This window comes from Doryrhamphus excisus, chromosome 17 (genome assembly GCF_030265055.1).
Source record: "Doryrhamphus excisus isolate RoL2022-K1 chromosome 17, RoL_Dexc_1.0, whole genome shotgun sequence".
Taxonomy (NCBI): Eukaryota; Metazoa; Chordata; class Actinopteri; order Syngnathiformes; family Syngnathidae; genus Doryrhamphus; species Doryrhamphus excisus.
In genome coordinates, this window is record NC_080482.1 from 6,730,953 (window position 1) to 6,753,729 (window position 22,777).

At 42.5% G+C, this 22,777-nt stretch overlaps 1 protein-coding gene across 1 annotated transcript in view; it reads right to left on the reverse strand.

Moving 5' to 3' along the window:
* LOC131105046 (protein FAM131B-like) overlaps positions 1-22,777 on the reverse strand; it is a 49,423-nt gene that overhangs the window by 17,194 nt on the left and 9,452 nt on the right. Inside the window, exon 6 of the mRNA XM_058052746.1 lies at positions 16,960-17,700. Within this exon, the coding sequence (XP_057908729.1) occupies positions 16,960-16,987 (28 nt within the window). The 5' untranslated portion in view covers positions 16,988-17,700. The remainder of the gene's footprint in view (positions 1-16,959; positions 17,701-22,777) is intronic.

The window sequence follows — 22,777 nt, forward strand, 5'->3', positions numbered from 1 at the left end:
AGCAGCGTCGTAACTTTAACAACATGTTTGATGAGATGCTTTATCTTGACGTGTATTTTCCGTTTTTATTCCAAATCATTTCCTGCATTTATTTGTACCCAGCGTCATAAGCCTTTAGCTTCATTGCTAATCCAAAGCAAAACAGGGCGGGGTAACAGGGTAGGGTAACAGTATGGGCGGGGCAAAATCATTTTAATTGTGTCCGGTGTGCAACATTAAACTTTGGTATCAAGGTGGGGGCCTCAAACTAGCGTCTTGCAGGCCGCATTTGGCCCGCGGGCCGCGTGTTTGAGACCCCTGATTTAATGCAGTGAATAGTTAGATTAATGCAAATGTTATTTATGCTGTTGGTGCACCTAAGATAATGTCATCATGCAGCACTGTACTGTGTCTTTGGTTAATTCACTGCAAGTTTCCTTTAGTCGGGCTGCTAGGATGTCAAGCTATTTATGTAACTGACGTGAATGTAAATGCTATTGTTTGTTTAACCACCCACGGTTAAACTGATAGTTTCTCTACTTTCTCCAATTGCTTTTTTCTCAAGCCAGTGCGTCTATCAGTACCATTCTGCTCATTTAATTGAAAGATTCTGGATTTGGATTCTGGAAGATTCTTTGTCTGAGGCTCCAGTTGGGTCACAATGTCTTTCACTGCAGCGGTATCAGCCATGTTATCAAGCAACAGGAAAAAGCACCTTGCACTCGCTAACAAGAATCTGTAAAAAATGAAGGACCACAATGGAGGACATCCAACTCCTTTTGGCACGGTTGTTGCTTAAAAGAAGAAGATGGGATTTGTTTGAGAAAAGTGTGTTTTACGTTCCTTCCATTCCATTTTCAATTAGACTACACCGTAGTGCATTTAGCTCCACCCTTTATATACTGTACCACTGCGACTGGTACCACAATGGAAGGTTGCCAAATCAGTATCAGATTAGTACATCTCCATTATGAGGGGTAAAAAAAAAACTTTCAGAACTTAAAACAGGGGTCGGCAAACTATGGTCCGGGGGCCACATCCGGCCCGCCAAGTGTTTGAATACGGTCCGCCCATTCTTTCCAAAGTATTTCATTTAAACTCAACATACAACCTGGTATCACGGCCTGAGCCAACCTTTTTTGTTATTTGATGTGGTGTGTTGTTTACAAAGTGCTCCTGAAAAAAGGGACACAAGCACATAATAATAATAAGCTAGGCTAGGAGACCAGAGTTTAATTCCACCCTCAGCCATCTCTGTGTGGAGTTTACATGTTCTTTTCATGCATGCGTGGGTTTTCTCCGGGTACTCCGGTTTCCTCCCACATTCCAAAAACATGCTAATTGTTAACATGTTAATTGGCGACTCCAAATTGTCCATAGGTATGAATGTGAGTGTGAATGGTTGTTTGTCTATATGTGCCCTGTGATTGGCTGGCGACCAGTCCAGGGTGGACCCCGCCTCTGGCCCAAAGACAGCTGGGATAGGCTCCAGCACCTCCGCGACCCTTGTGAGGATAAGCGATAGAAAATGAATGAATGAATAATAATAATAATAATAATAATAATAATAATAATAATAATATTAATATTAATAATAATAATAATAATAATAATAATAATAAATATATAAAACATTTAAATATAAATATAAAATAATAATATCAGATTGCATGACACTTTTACAGATACAATAATACCAGGCACACTGTTACATATAAAATGTATATGTAAAATGTATAGTAAAATGTAAACTGTACCAAAATACACCGGCCCATTTTAACACTCCACTTAATGGTAAATGTAAAGAATAGTAGATCAACACCAAGTAATCTACAAGAACCTCTTTGTTTGACAAATGAACGTTATTATCCCTCCTCCTTCCTGACTGCTAAAATCCTAATTAAAACATTGGTTTAATTCGATAGAGTGTACTGGTAATTGGGTTTAAACGCAGCGACCGTCTCTAGGTGCCTGCTCTCCGTATCAGCTTTGTGTGTGTGTGCAACTCTCAGAGGGGCGCACTCCTGTATCAGCACTCTGTGTGTGTTGCAGAGGCCATGGTGTAGTCACAGCTGCATTTGGCAACGTTGGGCTATTCCTCAGGAGTGCCAGTGAGAGTGGTTTGGCTCTGTGGATGTCCAGTGATGTCTCTGACCCACTGACCCAGTGATTCAAAACTTTAGCTCCACCGTGTCTCTGTGATATCATCCCTCCTTCTGAACTCCATCCAGTTCAATTAGATGACTACAAAGGTCACGAGGCAGGGCACAGGCCAGAAAGTGGACGCCAGATGCATTCAATGTTTGCTTGTATTCTTCAGGAGTCTCCTAGAATGCTTCTGAGTCTTGAAATCGGCAAGTTAATCGATTTAAACAGCTACTTTGTGGATTAATGAAGTTTTATTTCCACTTGATTTGACCCACTTTAATCCCAGCGTACTTTGTGCGATTCTTCTTCTTGTCAGCATGCAACTTTCAACAGCTTATATACGTCAGGTTGGATTTGATTCAACTTTTTTTCATGCATGAAGGCAGCTACCAAAAGCAATGACTTAAATAAGCTAGTCTCCATTCATATCTCACAGACCACACTGTGTTCTGTTCATGCAGTTTAAATCCTTCAAGTCCGACCCCTCCAATGTCACTGCTAGGGAGCTGTCCGGGCAGTAAATTCTGCAGGTTCAACTTCCAGTACCACTTCTTTGCTCTACCTTTCCACCAAAGCAAACTCTATACTCTGTGTATATACAGTTAACCTCGGATATATCGGACTCGGATATATCGGAAATTCGCTCACAACGGACAGATAAAAAAGAACCAATTTTTCTGTAATGCATTTCCAATAAAAATTCATTGCATATATCGGATTTTTTATAACGATTTCGCCTATTTCGGACAAAATCTCCAGTCCCGTTCCAATGCATTTCCATTAAATTTCCCTCGCATATATCGGATGGCCGCATCGTGGCGCTCCGATTTGCCGAATCGTGACAGGCCGCTATACAACGTCATTTGCAGCGTTTGCAGCGTTGCCTGCGCGTCCAGGTACATTGGAAACATAGTCAAGGAAGTGCCTTTTTATAACGGATAAAATCCGATTTACGCATATACCGGATATAAATCCGATATATGCGTAAAACGGACATTTTCCGGTATACGCATATAACGGATTTCGCTTATATCGGACAAAACCAGTGGGAACAATTGAATCCGATATATCCGAGGTTTACTGTATATACTCTCAGAAATCAAATCATGGTTTACCACAAACTTCATTAAACTCAAGAGTAACAAAACTGAACTTATTCTTGTTGGAATAAAATAATTACTCTCCAAAGTCAACAGTTTCACCCTCACCATTGACAGCTCCTTGGTCTCACCCCTCTGGTAAAGAGCCTGGGTTTCACCATGGATAGAGAACGGTCATATTAATCCAATATCAACAACATCCCTTAATCTGCTTATTTTTCATGTCTCCATCCTTGTTTGTTTTCCAAACGCTGGCACTCATTATCATCAGCATTCAAAAAAACATCGACTCACTCCCCATATTCAAATCCAGACTCTGAATTCACCTTCAAGACTATCAAAAGTATGAGACAGGACTAAACAGGACGTAAGAAGCAAAGCAGGGAAGGCGCGTCTTATATTCAGATTTGTCTTATATTGGAATCAAAAAAGTAAATTAATTTGATTGATTTGTGTTGTAATTGGTGACTCCAAATTGTCCATAGGTATGAATATGAGTGTGAATGGTTGTTTGTCTATATGTGCCCTGTGATTGGCTGGCGACCAGTCCAGGGTGTACCCGGCCTCTCGCCCGAAGACAGCTGGGATAGGCTCCAGCACCCCCGCGACCCTCGTGAGGAAAAAGCGGTAGAAAATGAATGAATGAATGATTTGTGTTGGACAAGTAGTTAGCACGCAGGCCTCACAGCTAGGAGACCCGAGTTCGATTCCACCCTTGGCCTCTCAGTGCGGAGTTTGCATGTCCTACCCGTGCATGCGTGGGTTTTCTCCGGGTACTCTGGTTTCCTCCGACATTCCAAAAACATGCTAGGTTAATTGGTGACTCCAAATTGTCCATAGGTATGAATGTGAGTGTGAATGGTTGTTTGTCTATATGTGCCCTGTGATTGGCTGGCGACCAGTCCAGGGTGTACCCCGCCTCTCGCCCAAAGACAGCTGGGATAGGCTCCAGCACCCCAAGCGAGAAAATGAATGAATGAATGAATGATTGATTTGTGTTACCCATAAGCGAGTGAGTGTACCCCCGCCTCCTGCCCAAAGTCAGCTACTGTATGACCCTGAATAGGATAAGCGGTTTAAAAAAAAAAAAGCACAGATGGATTCTTTAGTCCTTCACCTTGTGTCATGTGGCGTAAAATACACCTTTAAGCCATGCAAGTTAGCATATAAATGCAGTTTGCAGTTACTTTCATGTTTGAGAAAAAAAAAAAAAGTGAACAAGGTGTCCTTATTAAAGAAAGGACGTCTCTCAGCACAAACAACAAAAGGTTCCGCTGATGATCTTCCCCAAGCGGTGGTAAAGACTGTCTGAGACGTTTGCAAATTTTACTATTAAGAACTGAACTGTGTTTGACCCCGGTCGGATTAGTCAGGCGTGGCTCATTTTGGGTGCTGTTCGAGTGTGGTGTGAGATGGCACCTTATGTCAGCGAGACATTTTTTTTAGGACCTGGACGGGAGAGGAGAGTGTCCCAGATTTCCTTAAACGTGCCCTTGCAAACTCAACATGAATGTAGTGTATATGCATGCCCATATACTATAGTTGGCCTGCAGCACAATGCAACGGAATACACAGTCTTGTCTGACATTGCTTGGCTCGCTTTCTCTCTGCTTGCTATCCTGCAGCCTTGTTTGTCCAATTAGTAGATTAACAGTCACTCTTCAAATACATAAATCACAATATGGCTCCAGAATTCTGTATTATGTAGCCTGAAGTTCCCCAGCATTATGTGAACCTAGAACATTAAGTACAGTGTACATTTCTTTGTATATAATATGGAATGGATATTAATGTATGTTTGTGAAGCGATCCACAAGGATTTGTTTCTCTGTCTTTGATTAGTAAAGCTAGTTTACTAGCTACAGGGCTCGGAATGTCTCCACAGATCATGGGTCAGTAGTCATTATCTAGCATCTTGTTGGTTTCTGAGGCTATAGCAATGCTCGTGTGTGTGTGTCTCTGCACCCTGATAGGTGATGCTCAGCATTGACACAGTAAGCCAATGCGTAATTCTGCTCCCGAGAAGGCAGGCAGGATACTTCCTTGAGGGGAAAAAAAAAAAAAAAAAAAGCAATAACAACAACGGAGCACATGACCAGCGCACTGAGCCAGCTTTTTCTCCCTTGGCGCTCTCCTTGTCTCCTCCCCCGCACATGCAACTGTGCAGTGCTGGATACCCCCCCTGCAGTCATGGGGGAGATTCTGGTTTAGCACAGCCAAGGAGGAGCACAATCTAGTGTGGGGAGATGGAGGAGCACTGGGGGGGAAAAAAAAAAAAAAGAGGGAGCGGCTCAACCGTGTGTAATGAATGACCAAAGATCGGCAGCGCCAGCGCTGTCAACTCTTGCTTTGACTGGAGCGGCTTGACGGCTCCCGCTCGAGTGGGAAGCACTTGACTGTCATCTGTCTTTTTTTTTTTTTTTTTTTTTGACTCCCGGTGCCCTGCAACCATACCGGTGAGGAACCAGGGGGGCTTGGTGCTTGTTTATCATGACAGCTGCAGTGAAGCTGGTTGCCACGGAAAAAAAAGGGGTAATGGCTTGGATAGCAGCCCCTCTCACAGCGATATGTGCAGATGCTGGGTTAGTGAGCTGTAGAGTACAGCGGGGGGAACGCAGCTGAGGACCGGCTCTCAAACGGTTGGGGAAGTTTGGCGCAGGGAAAGCTAAATATGCCTTTGGACACACACAAAATTGCAGGGGAGGGGTATGAGATGTAAAAACACAGCGCGAGTCATTAACTTAGTGAGAATGGAGGCTGAAGCTACAGTAAACCTCGGATATATCGGACTCGGATATATCGGAAATTCGCTCACAACGGACAGATAAAAAAGAACAGATTTTTCTGTAATGCATTTCCAATAAAAATTCATTGCATATATCAGATTTTTTATAACGGATTTCTCCTATTTCGGACAAAATCTCCAGTCCCGTTCCAATGCATTTCCATTAAATTTCCCTCGCATATATCGGATGGCCGCATCGTGGCGCTCCGATTCGCCGAATCGTGACAGGCCGCTATACGACGTCATTTGCAGCGTTTGCAGCGTTGCCTGCGCGTCCAGGTACATTGGAAACATAGTCAAGGAAGTGCCTTTTTATAACGGATAAAATCCGATTTACGCATATATCGGATATAAATCCGATAAATCCGTAAAACGGACATTTTCCAGTATACGCATATAACGGATTTCGCTTATATCGGACAAAACCAGTGGGAACAATTGAATCCGATATATCCGAGGTTTACTGTACCTCAATCGGATTGGGAATATTCCACCCCTGTTAATCCGATTATATATTAATTCGGATTGGCACTATTCTTTCGGAATGAGGCGTATACAAAGGTTAAATTCTTTCCGTTTGAGCAAATAAACCAAATGCAATTTGAATATTTGGGTCCACGTATACGTGAATATTGACATAATATTTGCAAATGATGATTAATAAATGTTAATTATAAAAAGTGATATTGGATAATTCCTCACGGCACACCTGACAATTTCTCAATTTCACACTAGTGTGCCGCGGCACAGTGGTTGAAAATCACTGCTCTATACTACTGGAAGCTAAATACATCACCGCCGTCACTTAGCACTTACTGTGGTAACCGAAAACCTGCGTAAAAGTAGCGTCTTGGCACAGAAAGATTTAGCCAGGCTTCATAAACCTGATAACGCCCATAAACATCCTAATGGCCTACTGAATTTATAATGAACATTTAGACCCGATATGGCAATGTCATCCAATTCTGTTAAAAGGATGAAAAGCCGCAGAAGAGGAGGACTAATATGCGTGAGGCTGATATCGCTTAATATGCGTGCCATCTTTTATTTTCTTGCTTGCTGAACAGCTGCAGATAACAAAGACGCAATTAGCACCGGTGACACACGAATGCCGAGCGCATGTGCAGTTGCTCATGAATTCATAAACACATAACATCCACTCCCATGTTTCACACTCACACAGATAAAACTCTCTTTTTTTCACAGCATTATGTTTCATTTTCATAATACACTCAGCGGCTGAGTCACATTGTTTACAAAATGTCATCATGTGCCCACACGCAGGCAATATTCACTCTGATTTGCCACTTTTCACATAAAAGCTCAGCAATGATAAGTAGGGCTAACTCGCATACGAAGCCATTTACATTTAACATTAACTCCCGTGACCTAGCATCCAAATAAATCTGCAGGTGATGACCCGATGTCACACATGCAGTCATTGAAGTCCTGATGTATGAGCATATATATGTGGGGGGGTCGTTAGGCTTCACTGTATCTCAGTGTTACATCAATGACACATTCACCTTGAACGTGTTGACGCATGCAAGGCTCTGCCAAATCGGACACAAGCTAATCAGTCGGGTGTATGCCTCCGTTTGCCAGATTTGCCAGTTAACAGGAGGAGAACAGTGCACTCTATTCCATTGTTGTGTGTTGTTATTCCATTGAGTGTGTGTAAAGTCACGCGACAGTAGGTGTGTTGTGTTGTTTTGAGCGCGAGTGGCAGGGAATTCCTCTCTGTAATGCAGTTACGGGACAAAGTCATGTGGAAAACAGCGTCTATTCTACACTCACAGCCTGTCTACTGCTGGAGTACAACTCCATGAGGAAATAAAAAAACATTTGAGTATCCAAGAGCATACATTTATGACTGGAAATGTCATTTACGGTGACCTCTACAGCAGGGGTCTCAAACTCAATTTACTTGGGGGCCACTGGAGCTAGGGTCTGGGTGAGACTGGGCCGCATCAGGTTTTCCAAAAAAAAACAAAAATGCATTTATTAAAAACAAAAAAAATTAAAAAACTTTGCTTTGGTTCCAATTTTCTACAATAAAAGCTCTGATAAAACATTCCACTGTTCTCAAATATCTTACTTTTTATTTTTCTACACAAAATAAGATGAAAAATAAATAAACAAATCAAGAATAAAGAAAATCAATCAATCAGTAATAAATCAATAAATATAATAATAATAATAATAAAACACCAAGTAATACAAACTTAAGAAACCACATATAGTTGGTGGGTAGACAATTTTTCTTTCAGATTAAAATGAACAAAGCATTATTAGAGCCCTGTAGACATGACAAAACACGACTATAGTCACATTTATACTCTTTTTATTTACAACATATTGCGCAACTGCAGGGTCTTGAGACACATGCTAACTCGCAAACTATAGAGCTAGCGACCTAAACGGTAGCCTTCAAGTTATTTCCTTTAAACTTAAATAGCCAAAAACTTACCACTTCCACACGGATAGGGAGGATAACTATTAACAGTTATTTAACCTTTAACATGAACATTAATCAAACGTAATAATTTTTTCTGGGTACATGATACCATACAGCATCCATATCAAACTTGCGCGGGCCACACCAACATTAAACTTTCATATTAAGGCGGGGGCCTCAAACTAGTGTCCTGCGGGCCACATTTGGCCCGCGAGCCACGTGTTTGAGACCCCTGCTATTCATCTTTAATGTCGCTGAAAAACATCTCCATATCACACAAGACAGTGAGCATTGGAAGTATGCGTTTGGTTTTTGAACCGCTCCAACTGAAAATGTAACTTATTGCAACGACGCGTATATCGTAGGGAAGAAAGTGGAACACGTGTCTGTCTTGGCTTGCATTATGTACACTGCAAAGTGTCAGCTGTGTTTGGTCCTAATATAAAGAGACTGCCCCCCAGTCACACACATCTTCCTTCTGCATGCTCATCACTATGTCACATGACATCAGATAATAGTGCGTACACATTTATTTAAACATTATTATTTGTAATACAAGCGTGAAAAACTGCTATTGTGAAAAGAACTGTGAATTTCTCTTGGCAGTGAATGAAGGTATCGATCTGTCTTTACCTATATATACGTATATCCGGTGGCTTTTGAACCGCAGACACCGCTCTGCTGTGCCCTCGGCATCCCAGAGAGGAGACAAAGTGCTGGCACCACTGCTGAAATCGGTACGCACAAAACGCATTTGAAGCCTTTCAGCCATAGCCCGACACAGCCCCACGTCCACGTACAAGTGCTACATAGTGTCTGCATGTACACAAATCCCAAATTTTGCCCACACTTACAAGTACAGTGGGTTGAGACCGGGGCTTTAGCCGCTACCTGACGGAAGATCACATCACGAGACTCAATCTCACCGCACCCTGCCACCAAAGTGCTCGCCACCAAAATGTCGCACCAATGTAAAACTTCTCAAAACGCCACACCACGACATTTTTTGATGCACGTTTTGCAGGATGCAAAACTTATGTAACCCTCACAAAGACAGGAAGTCCCACACACGGCTGAATGCTGCAGCGGTTACACTTTGCTACTGAGGACTTCCGGACTACTGCCGAGCCCCACTTTCTAATTTTGTCCACGTTTATTGAGTGCAGACAATCTTGACACAACATCGGTAGTGTCAATTTGGTCATTAAACATTTTTTGTGGGACTACCCGTGTAATTGTAACCACCAATTGTGGCGGTGAGCTTGTAATTTGCATGCATGCAAGCAAGACACTCCTTGTATGCACACTCTGTAATGCTACACAGACAACCACTTACTTAACACAAAATAAACATAGTTAGGACACAGATACATTGTTATTTAGACTTCTTACTCTTCAACATGACCATGTAACACTGAAAAGACATCGGGCTACAGCAACAGATTTGCCTATGTTCACAAAACAGTCTCATATTTTTCTCTTTCTGGTCAGAAATCTGCAACTCCAACCATTAGGCAAGTTAAAACCTGAACAAATATTTCCTGGAAGCCATTAGTGTTAGGTCTGTGCTAACACGGTGAAATCAGAGCAGAGAAACAGTGCAGCAGAGGGCCAGCCTAGAGGTTGTACCAGGAAACGCCCAAATAAGGAAGTTCGGCTCACTGTGACATCACAGTGAGCCTGCGTTAGAAAAAGCTATCTGAAACCGAGCTTTGAGAGCCATACTTCTTTCATGGCTCACTTCCAAATGCGTAAACCTCATTATCTGACATTTTTGGCATCATTTAACACACAAATACAACATTCTAACAACATTTATAGGTCTGAAAAGTGGAAATAGCATAATAGGTCCCCTTTGAAGTTGTTTTTTCCACGGTTACAGCAAGGGCCATATCTTAGCAATATAATAGCGCTCTGTTTTGCTTTTCCTTTCATGAGGAATGCAACGTTCCTCAATTGGAGTTCCTCAAATTTAAAAGATGATTAAAAAAATGTATATAGATTTATATATTCCGTTTTATATACAGTACAGTGGTGTGAAAAAGTGTTTGACCCCTTTCTGATTTCTTTTTTTTGTCACACTTAAATGTTTTAGATCCTCAAACAAATTTAAATTACAACACAACACAACTGGCCCACGACCCTAATAAGGATAAGCGGTGTTTGCCCTCCCTATTAAAACTTAAATTAATTGTAGTACATTGTAGTTTAATATCTGTAGTTATGAAGCCATTTTCTAAAGTTTTGGGACTCCAGCTAACTACAGTGAGAGCCATTTTTCACAAATGGCAAAAACATGGAATGGTGGTGGAATAAAACTTTTAATTCTTAAGGGACTAGAAAATCCAAACCCACATATCCCTGTGTGAAAAATGATTGCTTTCCCTGTTAAAACTTAAATTAATTGTAGTATATCACACAATATCTGTAGTTATGAAACCATTTCTAAAGCTTTGGGACTCCAGCTAACTACAGTGAGAGCCATTTTTCACATATGGCGAAAACATGGAAATGTGGTGGACTTTCCCAGGAATGGCTGACCAACCAAAATTACCCCAAGAACGCAGTGATGACTCGTTCAAGTCACAAAAGACTCCACAACAACATCCAAAGAACTGCAGGCTTAAATCCTGACTACACCATAGGAAAGGCAGTGGATAAAAACAGCCTTGATGGCTACTTCTGAACAAAAAACACTAAACTTTAAACTAATTTTTGCCAGAAAACATCCTGATGGTGACAATTTGGCTTCTATTCTCCTTAAAAATGGTTGTAATGCAAACTATGTTTGACTTTTACGCTTCCACGGTATTTGTGAATGCAAATTCGCAAATGCAAATTCAACTAAATGATTAGTGTGTGATGAACTGTATGAAAAAGTGTCACATTTATTACACAAGTCAAAATAAACACGGTCTAAAGAAAAATGTGAGTTATCACAATGCCCCATATTCCGTTCTATTATTTCCATACTGCTTTCCTGAGACAAAGCAGTTTGATTCACAGCACAAACAATGCCCTGATTTATGCAATGATTTATGTTTCTAGCACACCCAGGTATCATGTGACCTGGTAACTGGATACGGGAAAATGCTTCTGATGTGTGGTCTCCAGCACAGATACTGCTGATAATATCAATAGCGAAGCAGCTAATGTGCCTTCGCAGTGGCGCTGGAACAATATGAGTACCATTACAAATAATTGCGTTGGTACTTTTGCTCTCAATGAAGCATGAATAATGCTGTGTCCTTTGTAAAAGCTGATTCATACACACAAAGTACAGTTATTGTCACACATTTTAGGAACAGATATTTTTTTGTGCCTTTCCCCCCCGTCGCTGATGAAGTAAAAAAGAATTTGTGCCCCACATCGACTTGTTCTTCTCAGGCCTTTGCTCTCTGAAGGGGTGATTGATGCCTTGCGCATCCCTGTCACGTGACCCAGTGTGGCTGAGGAGGTGGAGGCTAAATAGCTTTTAAAAAGGGCTGAGAAGTCAATATAATTCTTAGTTCAAAACAATCAGTTAATCAATGCAACAATGGGTTGGTGGTCAATTGAATTAAAATGAAGTGGTATTTTCGGTGTTGATGAAGCCCACAAGACTCCTGCTGTATTTTCTCATTCGTTCTATTAACGCCACTTGATGAAAGCACAAATTAAATACGTACTATCCACTATATGTGCTACAATTGGTGACCGCCCACTCAACCAAAGACAGCTGGAATAGACTCCAGCATACATGCGACACTAGTGATGACAAGTGGTACAGAAAATAGATGGACGGATGCGCTATTCATTCATTTTCTACCGCTTATCCTCACAAGGGTCACCGGCAGTGCTGGAGCCTATCCCAGCTGTCTTCAGGCGAGAGGCGGGGTACACCCTGGACTGGTCGCCAGCCAATCACAGGGCTATATTCATTCATTCATTCATTTTCTACTGCTTTTTCCTCATGAGGGTCGCAGGGGTTGCTGGAGCCTATCCCAGCTTTCTTCAGGCGAGAGGCGGGGTACACCCTGGACTGGTCGGCAGCCAATCACAGGGCTATATTAACTTCCAATAATGTTATTTTTAAACACAACATTCATTCATTCATTTTCTACCGCTTATCCTCACAAGGGTCGCGGGCAGTGCTGGAGCCTATCCCAGCAAACAACCATTCACACTCACATTCATACCTATGGACAATTTGGAGTCGCCAATTAACCTAGCATGTTTTTGGAATGTGGGAGGAAACCGGAGTCCCCAGAGAAAACCCGAACTCGGGTCTCCTAGCTGTGAGGCCTGCACGCTAACCACTTAACCACCATGCAGCCAGATGTGTAGCATTCATTCATTTTCTACCGCTTTTCCTCACGAGGGTCGCGGGCAGTGCTGGAGCCTATCCCAGCTGTCTTCAGGCGAGAGGCGGGGTACACCCTGGACTGGTCGCCAGCCAATCACAGGGCACATATAGACAAACAACCATTCACACTCACATTCATACCTATGGACAATTTGGAGTCGCCAATTAACCTAGCATGTTTTTGGAATGTGGGAGGAAACCGGAGTACCCGGAGAAAACCCACGCATGCACTAGGAGAACATGCAAACTCTGCACAGAGATGGCCGAGGATGGAATCGAACTCGGGTCTCCTAGCTGTGAGGCCTGCGTGCTAACCACTCGCCGCCGTGCAACCGGATGCGCTATTCATTATATTCCAATAGGATACAGTACAAATCTAATATTACACGCTATTCACTATTACTGCTAGCCACAGCTGTATTGTACCATAGTATGACTTTGGGAGGAAATTGCCAAGACTTTTGTAAACACAGTGTCTATTTTTGTTATGAATCTGACTGTCTTTAGTCTTGTTTGCCCTTGGCACGCACTTTGAATTGAATTCAATATGAACGCACCGCAATCGACATCCTGTGGTTGTCGAATTCACATGAATGGTTAACTTTTTGGAACAAGTCAGGGCGAATTTTCAAGTGATTCTATAACCTTGTGGATGTTCCTTGTGAATTTCTCTTAATAAGTCATCATAATTCCCGAAAGTGATGTCTTCTAGTAATCTTGCACTTTGCGTGTTGTCGGTCTGTAGCCGCAAGAAAATATAGTCTTACTTTTCTTCTCTGGAGTTTAATATAACATAAGTTCCCTTGCAAATAGAGGAATTAATGAAGCTACAGGGTTGATGCCTGCTCTCAAATAATGCCATGACTTCTTCATGGATGCGGGAAGTGGTGTTTACAATGCATAGCCATGCAGAAACAATGCATATTGCGCATACTAGTATTATTGTGCACTAGACGTAAACAGTACTTAAAAAGGTGTAAATAAGTTGTGCACTCATTTTGTGTCAATGCACACCTATTTTCAGTCACAAATTGTGAGTAATTTAGGCATAAACAGAATACAAATAGTGGGTAAACTAGTTTTTTGGGTTTGTTTTCTTTTTACTTTTTGGTCCTTGTTTTCTTTGTCTTTGTCTTTTCTTTGTCTCTGACGATTTTGCACCTTTTGAGATAGCAACCGAGCCATAACCCTGGGAAGTTCATCACCTAAAACAATTCTCCTGTCCTGTTGTGTTGAAAGTAATTGTTGCAATATTTTATACATCGCACAATGTTGTTGCGCAACTCCTGCAATTGTCTGATTGCTGAATGCCATGTTGATGTGTCAAAGCACACTGCTTCGTTGGGGGTCCGTATAAAAGGCAAAGGTGAATAAATGCCACGTCAACTTTTGTGGTATTTAGTTGTGAAAGAAGCTACTGATACCATTGAATTGGTCTGAAATAGCGACACAGTTATCGACAGAACCGTGCAAGGTACTCTTGTGCGGGAGCTTCCCTCCTGTTGATCATCGCTTGGCAGCTTGGACTGCAGCTGAGAAGCCTGATCAATAGTGCACACTAAAGCTATTCTCACCTAGGATAAACACAACCATGCCCTCGCATTAGCCGTGCTGCTACTGCTGCTGCGGCTGATTCTATTGTTTACATCAGATGTCACATGAGATGTAGACATTCCACCTGCTCTTGCATCCATTGTAATGGTAATGGTAATGGTTTTATTTCATTTGAACATGCATCAGATTACAATTGAGTGCATCACATAATCAGTTCACAGTTCCACATGTCCAAAAGGAGTAGGAAGAAGCAAAGCTTATTAAATCCTACCCCTCCATCTGGTATTTTTACAATCAGTAACTGTTACATTTGTTCACTTCCTGCTTTCCTAATATAGTTTATTCATTTATTCATTTTCTACCGCTTATCCTCACAAGGGTCGCGGGGGTGCTGGAGTCTATCCCAGCTGTCTTAGGGCGAGAGGCGGGGTACACCCTGGACTGGTCGCCAGCCAATCACAGGGCACATATAGACAAACAACCATTCACACTCACATTCATACCTATGGACAATTTGGAGTGGACAATTAACCTAGCATGTTTTTGGAATGTGGGAGGAAACCCACACATGCACGGGGAGAATGTGCAAACTCCACAGAGTTGGCCAACGGTGGAATTGAACCCTGGTCTCCTAGCTGTGAGGTCTGCGCACTAACCACTCGACCGCCGTGCAGCCCTAATTAGTTATTTATTTATTTATTTATTTATTTTGTCACGTACCGAAGTACACGGTACATAATGGGTACCATAGTAAGTGTCAATATAGTGATATGTATAGATATATACATCATGACTGGTTCAAGACTCTTCATCCATTGTAAAGGTGCTTTGGATTCATCATCTATATAGAGCTTGTAAGATGACAAATAAACACGTTAAGTCCATGGAACCATCATCACTTATCCTCTATTTATAATATGGCAAGGATATTAGCCAGACTGTCATTTTGGATTTTATGGCTTATTTGATCAAGTGGTTAGCGCACAGGCCTCACAGCTAGCTATCTCTGTGTGGAGTTTGCATGTTCTCCTTGTGCATGCGTGGGTTTTCTCCGGGTACTCCGGTTTCCTCCCACATTCCAAAAACATGCTAGGTTAATTGGCAAATACAAATTGTCCATAGGTATGAATGTGAGTGTGAATGGTTGTTTGTGTATATGTGCCCTGTGATTGGCTGGCGACCAGTCCAGGGTGTCTTGCTCGAAGACAGCTGGGATATGCTCCAGCACCCTTGCTATCCTCGTGAGGATAAGCGGTAGAAAATGAATGAATGAATGAATATTTGTGTTGAAAATGAGGATAAGCATGCGGAGCCAATGATCTGATCACAATGCACCCTCCATATTCCCTGTTGTTTATTTCTATTACATGATTTTCCTCCACACTGGAGTTCCTTGGCTCTCGTCTAGACCACGACCTTGTACTGTTACGCTTGCTCTACAACGTGCCAAACGCGCTAATCTAGTTGAAACTGCTCCTGCTGCAATGAGTTGCGGTGTTTTTTTTTCTTAAGATGTGCGCTAGCGCTGTCATTTTTTTTTTAAATCAGTCCTCATGAAGAATTTACCTCAAGTTTGTGAACCAGAAGCCCTTATACCTGCTTTTGACATGCTTGACCCTGCAAAGGGTGGCCGTGTTTATGCTGACATTGAATTGTGGAGTTCAGACGCTGCTTGGCCATAAATAAGTTTAAGAGCTTCCTCGTGCTAAGTGACTCATGAATATTTAACAGCAAAAGGAAGTGTGTTTATTTTTACCTATGGGTGAGATTCAGACCTCATTGTTGCCGTAAAAAGCAATATTCCACGCTAACAAGCGTACCCCTGATGTGCTGCAGTTCCGGATGCTGATTGTCTAAACCCGCTACGTGTGTTTTTCTTCTGGAGGGCTCTCACCTGAAGACTCCCATCAATCCCACACACCCTTGCCTGCATGTATTCGCCCCTCCCTCTCTCTCTCCATTGCCATCCCACCGTCTCCCTTCCTCCTTGCCTGCCAGCACTGAGATTCTTCCTCTGCTGCTTGTCTGATTATCCCGGCCTCATCCCTATTATTCGTGCAAATAATAACAAACTGTGCAAACGCCTCTGACAATGGCATTATCACTTTTCTTTTTTTTCTTTTTTTTTTCCACCCCATCTCTTTTCCTTCAAGCCATGTTGCCCTATAAATAAGCTCCCGCCTCTCCCTTCTCCATCCCGCTCTGCCTCCTACTCATACACATATACATACTGCCAAACAGCATCATAAATCATAGGATGGGAGGAGGGGAGAAGAGAGGTGGTGGTGGTGGTGGTAGGGGGGGGTGATGTACACTCACACACACACACATTTTAACACATATCGTCTCTGACATCTTGCCTGCATACTGTATGTAACAGCCTCTCCGTGTCCATAGATTTTCTTAAACACTGCACACAGAGCAAGAAGCACAACATCTCACGCATGCATAAAAACACAAAGCGCTGCTCCCTGCAATAATAGACAGCATCACTTCTGCAGGACACCCCACCAACACAACCTCCTTCCAACCCCCCCACCCACCCCTACTTTTTTTTCCGCAATGAGCGAGCGAGAGAAGTGGGGCTTACTCAGTCTCCTGGAGCCGATGCATCCCATGGTGTATTCACAAAGGCCCTGGATACAAGCATGGAAGAGTTAGCCAGACGCCGTGCATTCTCCCTCTTCCTCCTGCGACTCTCTCTTCCTTTCCGCTGTGTGTTTTTTTTTTTCTGCTCTCCTGTGCTCTCTCTTTCTTTCTCTCCTGCGCTTACCCGGCCACTCGTCCTCCCTCTCTCTCTCTCTCTCTCATCTGTCTCTCTCTCTCTTCATCCGTCGCTCCATCCCGCTCTCTCTCCGGTGCAGTGTCTTAGATCCACTTGGTAAGTCAGTACGCCCCGGAGGCAATAGACGACTAAATAAAGATGCAAGGCATCATTTACACTGTCGATATTGCAGCCAAAGTCCAGTTCCAACTGTCTTAATTTGCTGTAATCATGACATTTAGTCAAAGTATATGACTCACTGATCATGTGGAGGAAAAAAACAAGCCGGTCTAACGAGCTTAAAGCAACAATTAGATTGACTGTGTGTGTGTGTGTGTATTAGGTTGCCACGAGGATCAATAGCACAATACTGAGAGTGGACGGCTGCCATTGTTGTAGATATCTGCACTGCTATAATATTCTTGAGCTAAAATGGGGGATCCTCTTTCTCGCCGTCTCTCCCTCTGTGTGTGCGCTCAGCCTGACAATGCACAGCAGATGTTTTTTCGCGCCTCTCTCCGTCTCCCTCGCAATCGCCCATCTCGCCTTCACTTATACAGGAGTCTGCTAGAAATGCGAGGGAACAAAACAAACAAAAGGAAGCCTTCTTTACACCCCTCTCTGTTTTTTTTGGGGGGGGGGGGTAGAGAGCAACCCCACATTGAATAACATCTTTAGTTCTCACCTCATGTCACCTCAACAAAAAGTAGGAGTTGTACTGATACAACTTTTTCATTTCCAGTGCCGATATTGCAGCCTTGAATACCGTCCGATGTCGATATTGAGCCGATATCAACATAAAGTATAGGTACTTTTTATTATTATTTATTTTGTGGTGTGAAATATTCGAAAATATGCACATGGGGTATGGGTTTATCCACAATGTAGTGTCAGCAACGCATTATATCATATAGGTTCAAGGTGCTCAATGAAGTATTTAACTCTTTTCTGTTAAAGGTAATGACTTTTTGCCATCCCGTGGGAATTTCCTGTTTGATACCACTTCATATGCAAAATTAAGTTCATCATATTAAACTTCCCCGGTTCTGTGCTACCACGGGAAACTTGTGCATGACAAGTTTTGCACTCAGCTGCAACATCTTTTTACTCCCACACATGTAAATGAAGATAGCAGAGTGTACATCTATGTATGGCAGATAAACATTAGACTGGCTTTACTGTATATTAATTAAACAAGGATGGGTGATTGATTTTTTAATAACAGGCGATGGACCCACATTATATTATATTTGAGATACTGCAATAACAATGACCTTTCTCAATGTTAACGGTGAGTTCTTTGCTGCATTAAGTATTACGAGTATACAACTGACCATAGGGGTGCTATTTAATGTCTGCAGGGCATTTTTCCTCCTAATATTACGACGTTATTGTCTTACAATTATGACAAACGTACAACTATTAGATTACAACCTTTTATCTTAATATTTTGACTCTTTTTGTGAAATTACTGAGGATTTATACATTTTAATAGTTTTTTTTTCTTTTTTTTCTTGTTAAATTATAGTTTTAGAATGTGCCAAACGGGCCCTATGTCATACTTAAGACATCCCTGTTGTACACTGACCAGTCTGGCGTATATCTAAGGCTTACTTTCTATAATATTGCTTCTTGAGAAGATACATAGTAATAAAAATGGTGATGGTTATGTTTTTTTTGCCCTCCTCTCTGCATTTGTGTGACAGTATGCAGAGAATGAATACACAGGCACAGTCTGGACAGTGAGAAGGAGATGTGTGCGGAGGAGGGGTGTGTGTGTGTGTGTGTGGTCATTCGCATTATGTGGACTTGGTGGCGAGTCAAGAAGGAAGGAAGGAAGGAAGGAGAGATAAGCCGGACAGATGGGGAGAGGACACTTGAGTCGAATGTGCAAGAGAGAGGTGTGGAGACAATGTGTGTGTGTGACTTCCATTACAGAGTGGACAAAGCATCTCTGTGGAGTTTGCATGTTCTTGTGCATGTGTGGGTTTTCACCAGGTAATTAGACAAAAATGCACGTTAGGCTGATTGTGGAGACTCTAAATTTTCTGTTTTTGTGATTTGTGAGTGTGACTGGTTATTCGTCTAAACATGCCCTGTAATTGAATTCCAACCTGGCCAGGGTGTACCTCACTTGGTACCTAAAAGTTAGTCGGGTTCAATTCCAAGTCACCCATGACAACTGAAACCAGGAAAATTCATTCATTCATTCATTCATTTTCTACCGCTTTTCCTCACAAGGGTCACAGGGGTTGCTGGAGCCTATCCCAGCTGTCTTCGGACGAGAGGCGGGGTACACCCTGGACTGGTCGCCAGCCAATCACAGGGCACATATAGACAAACAACCATTCACACTCACATTCATACCTATGGACAATTTGGAGTCGCCAATTAACCTAGCATGTTTTTTGGAAGGGGTGGGGGGGAAACCGGAGTACCCGGAGAAAACCCGAACTCGGGTCTCCTAGCTGTGAGGCCTGCATGCTAACCACTTACCACCATGCAGCCGGATGTGTAGCATTCATTCATTCATTCATTCATTCATTTTCTACCGCTTTTCCTCACGAGGGTCGCGGGGGGTGCTGGAGCCTATCCCAGCTCTTTCGGGCGAGAGGCGGGGTACACCCTGGACTGGTCGCCAGCCAATCACAGGGCACATATAGACAAACAACCATTCACACTCACATTCATACCTATGGACAATTTGGAGTCGCTAATTAACCTAGCATGTTTTTGGAATGTGGGAGGAAACCGGAGTACCCGGAGAAAACCCACGAAAACTCCACACAGAGATGGCAGAGAGTGGAATTGAACCGTGGTCTCCTAGCTCTGAGGTCTATGCGCGAACCACTCGTCCGCCGTGCAGTCCCGAAACCAGGAAAATACAACACAAAAAAGAGCATACAGTGAAATTGCATGTTGAGTACTATAAATGTGTACATGTTGGCAGGTCTGCACTAAAATGAAAAGCCCTTGACAATTCACAGTCAGTCATCAAAAAATCATCAAAAACAGCCGATACCAAGAAGGACAGCTTTTCAAAAATGTCTATTATTGAATGAGTTAATAGAAACGGTAACGCTGCACATTATGCAGTTTTTTATCAACACACTACAATTCACCCTGATACTCGTCCTTGTGCTTCTGCTAATATGTTTTTGGAGGTCATGAGTTCCCTGTGATGTATACTGTAATTGCTATAGCGCTAGAGTGATTGATGCTGGATGCTAGCTGCACTCTGTACACTCTTATGTAGCGGCAAAGCCGGCTCGGTGCGATTTATTGCCGTCACGATCATATATTTAAGAATATTTAGGTGCGTTTACTGCATCCTTTCAGATTATACTGTATCAGGGAAGCAGTACAAGAGTACCTAGCAACATTATTGCTACACTACAACTGTGTTTTCACAATTGTCTTTACTACATAACAAGCACAAGTAGTGTCCGCTTCCCTCCCACTCACTCCCACACGTGCAGATCACCTGTGACAACGTGGCGATCTTTGTCATGGACCATGAATGCAACACAAGGTCAGTCGCAGCAGGAAGATATTTGTGACACTAATCCAGTCCATGATGCATAGGTCACTCACAAAGTGGGAGGCCTGCTTTTCTTCCATGTTTGTTCCTCGCGCGTGTTTGCACCGCTAGTCACAAAGTGTGCATGCCGACATGGCTCGGATGAATTCTATCATGTTTCTGTCAGAGCCGCGCTCGCTTTCTTATCAACGTTACGGCGGTGATGATGATGATGTTGCACTGAATTTAAATACAGATGCTCCGGTTTGATTTTTATCACGTCTGACTCATTGCTGTAATCGTCGACTTTCATGCAGCCGTCACTATCTTGTCCATCTGCTTCCGCATGAACTCGTTTAATCTTGTTTGGTTGTGAAACTCCAAGGACACGTGAGCGGATATCTTAGTCATTTTAATGGCGGATTGATTCAACGAACTTTAAAAATCACGTTTCCTGTCATCGCTGAAGCTTTCTAAATCAAGCTGTTGCGTGTTTTAATTCGAGTCACATCTGCCACAAGAGGGGCGGCACGGCGGTCAAGTGGTTAGCGCACAGACCTCACAGCTAGGAGACCAGGGTTCAATTCCACCCTCGGCCATCTCTGTGTGGAGTTTGCATGTTCTCCCCGTGCATGCGTGGGTTTTCTCCGGGTACTCCGGTTTCCTCCCACATCCCAAATAGCCATTTTGGTATCGGCTGTTTTTGATGATTTTGACTGACTGTGAATTGTCAAGGGCTTTTCATTTTAGTGCAGACCTGCCAACATGTACACATTTATAGTACTCAACATGCAATTTCACTGTATGCTCTTTTTTGTGTTGTATTTTCCTGGTTTCGGGGCTTCACGGCGGTCGAGTGGTTAGCGCACAGACCTCACAGCTAGGAGACCAGGGTTCAATTCCACCCTCGGCCATCTCTGTGTGGAGTTTGCATGTTCTCCCCGTGCATGCGTGGGTTTTCTCCGGGTACTCCGGTTTCCTCCCACATTCCAAAAACATGCTAGGTTAATTGACCACTCCAAATTGTCCATAGGTATGAATGTGAGTGTGAATGGTTGTTTGTCTATATGTGCCCTGTGATTGGCTGGCGACCAGTCCAGGGTGTACCCCACCTCTCGCCCGAAGACAGCTGGGATAGGCTCCAGCACCCCCGCGACCCTTGTGAGGAAAAGCGGTAGAAATCAAAAAGTTTCAAAAAAATAAACAGTTTTTCCCACAGTTATATACAATTTCACTATTGTACATATTACTGTAATATCTTGTTACATTCATAGATCATACTGTTTATAATTTATATGATCTGCAATAACCATACTCTAGTCACTTCGTTGCAATACTGTACATATTACTGTTATTATATATTGTCACATCCATACTGTTTATAATCTGTATAATCTACAATAGCCATATTATAGTCATTTATATCCCTGTACATATCCTCACTGTATTATAGTCATAGCCTATTATAGTTTTTTGTACATTTTTTTTACATTTTCTACATTTACTTACTACTAAGGTACTTACAAAATTGCACTTCTGGTTGGATGCTAACTGCATTTTGTTGCCCTGTACCAGTGACATGAGCAATAACAATAAAGTTGAATCTAATCTAATCTAATCTAATCTAATCTAATACAGTATGTAGATAATATGAAACGAGATGATATATATGACCAGTCTATATAAATAAATTGGCTCATACTTATGGAGCGATGGAGAGAGAATTTACTGTGTTGTTTTTCGGCTTTCCCATTCAAGGTCGCCACTGTCAGTCAATCACAGTTTTGACTTGGCTTAGTTTTTAGGACGCAACCCTTCCGTTTATCCAGGCTTGGAACTGGCACTGGACATCGACATTGGGGCTCTGGCTGAGAATCAAACCCACGAAAGACAGTAGTCTATATATTACATTACCAGGGCTAATATAGACAAGTCACAAACATAAACATGAAGGGAACTCATCTTTGAACCCTCACACGCCCCTTTTCAACTGTAGCGAACTAAAGTGTTGATGCTGGATTAGGTTTGGGGTCAGGGTGGAACCGTGTTCCTTGCTCTGACTCGACACCAGTTTCCTTTTCCATTGTCCTGGGCAGCCGTATTATTATTATGTCACAGGGGTTA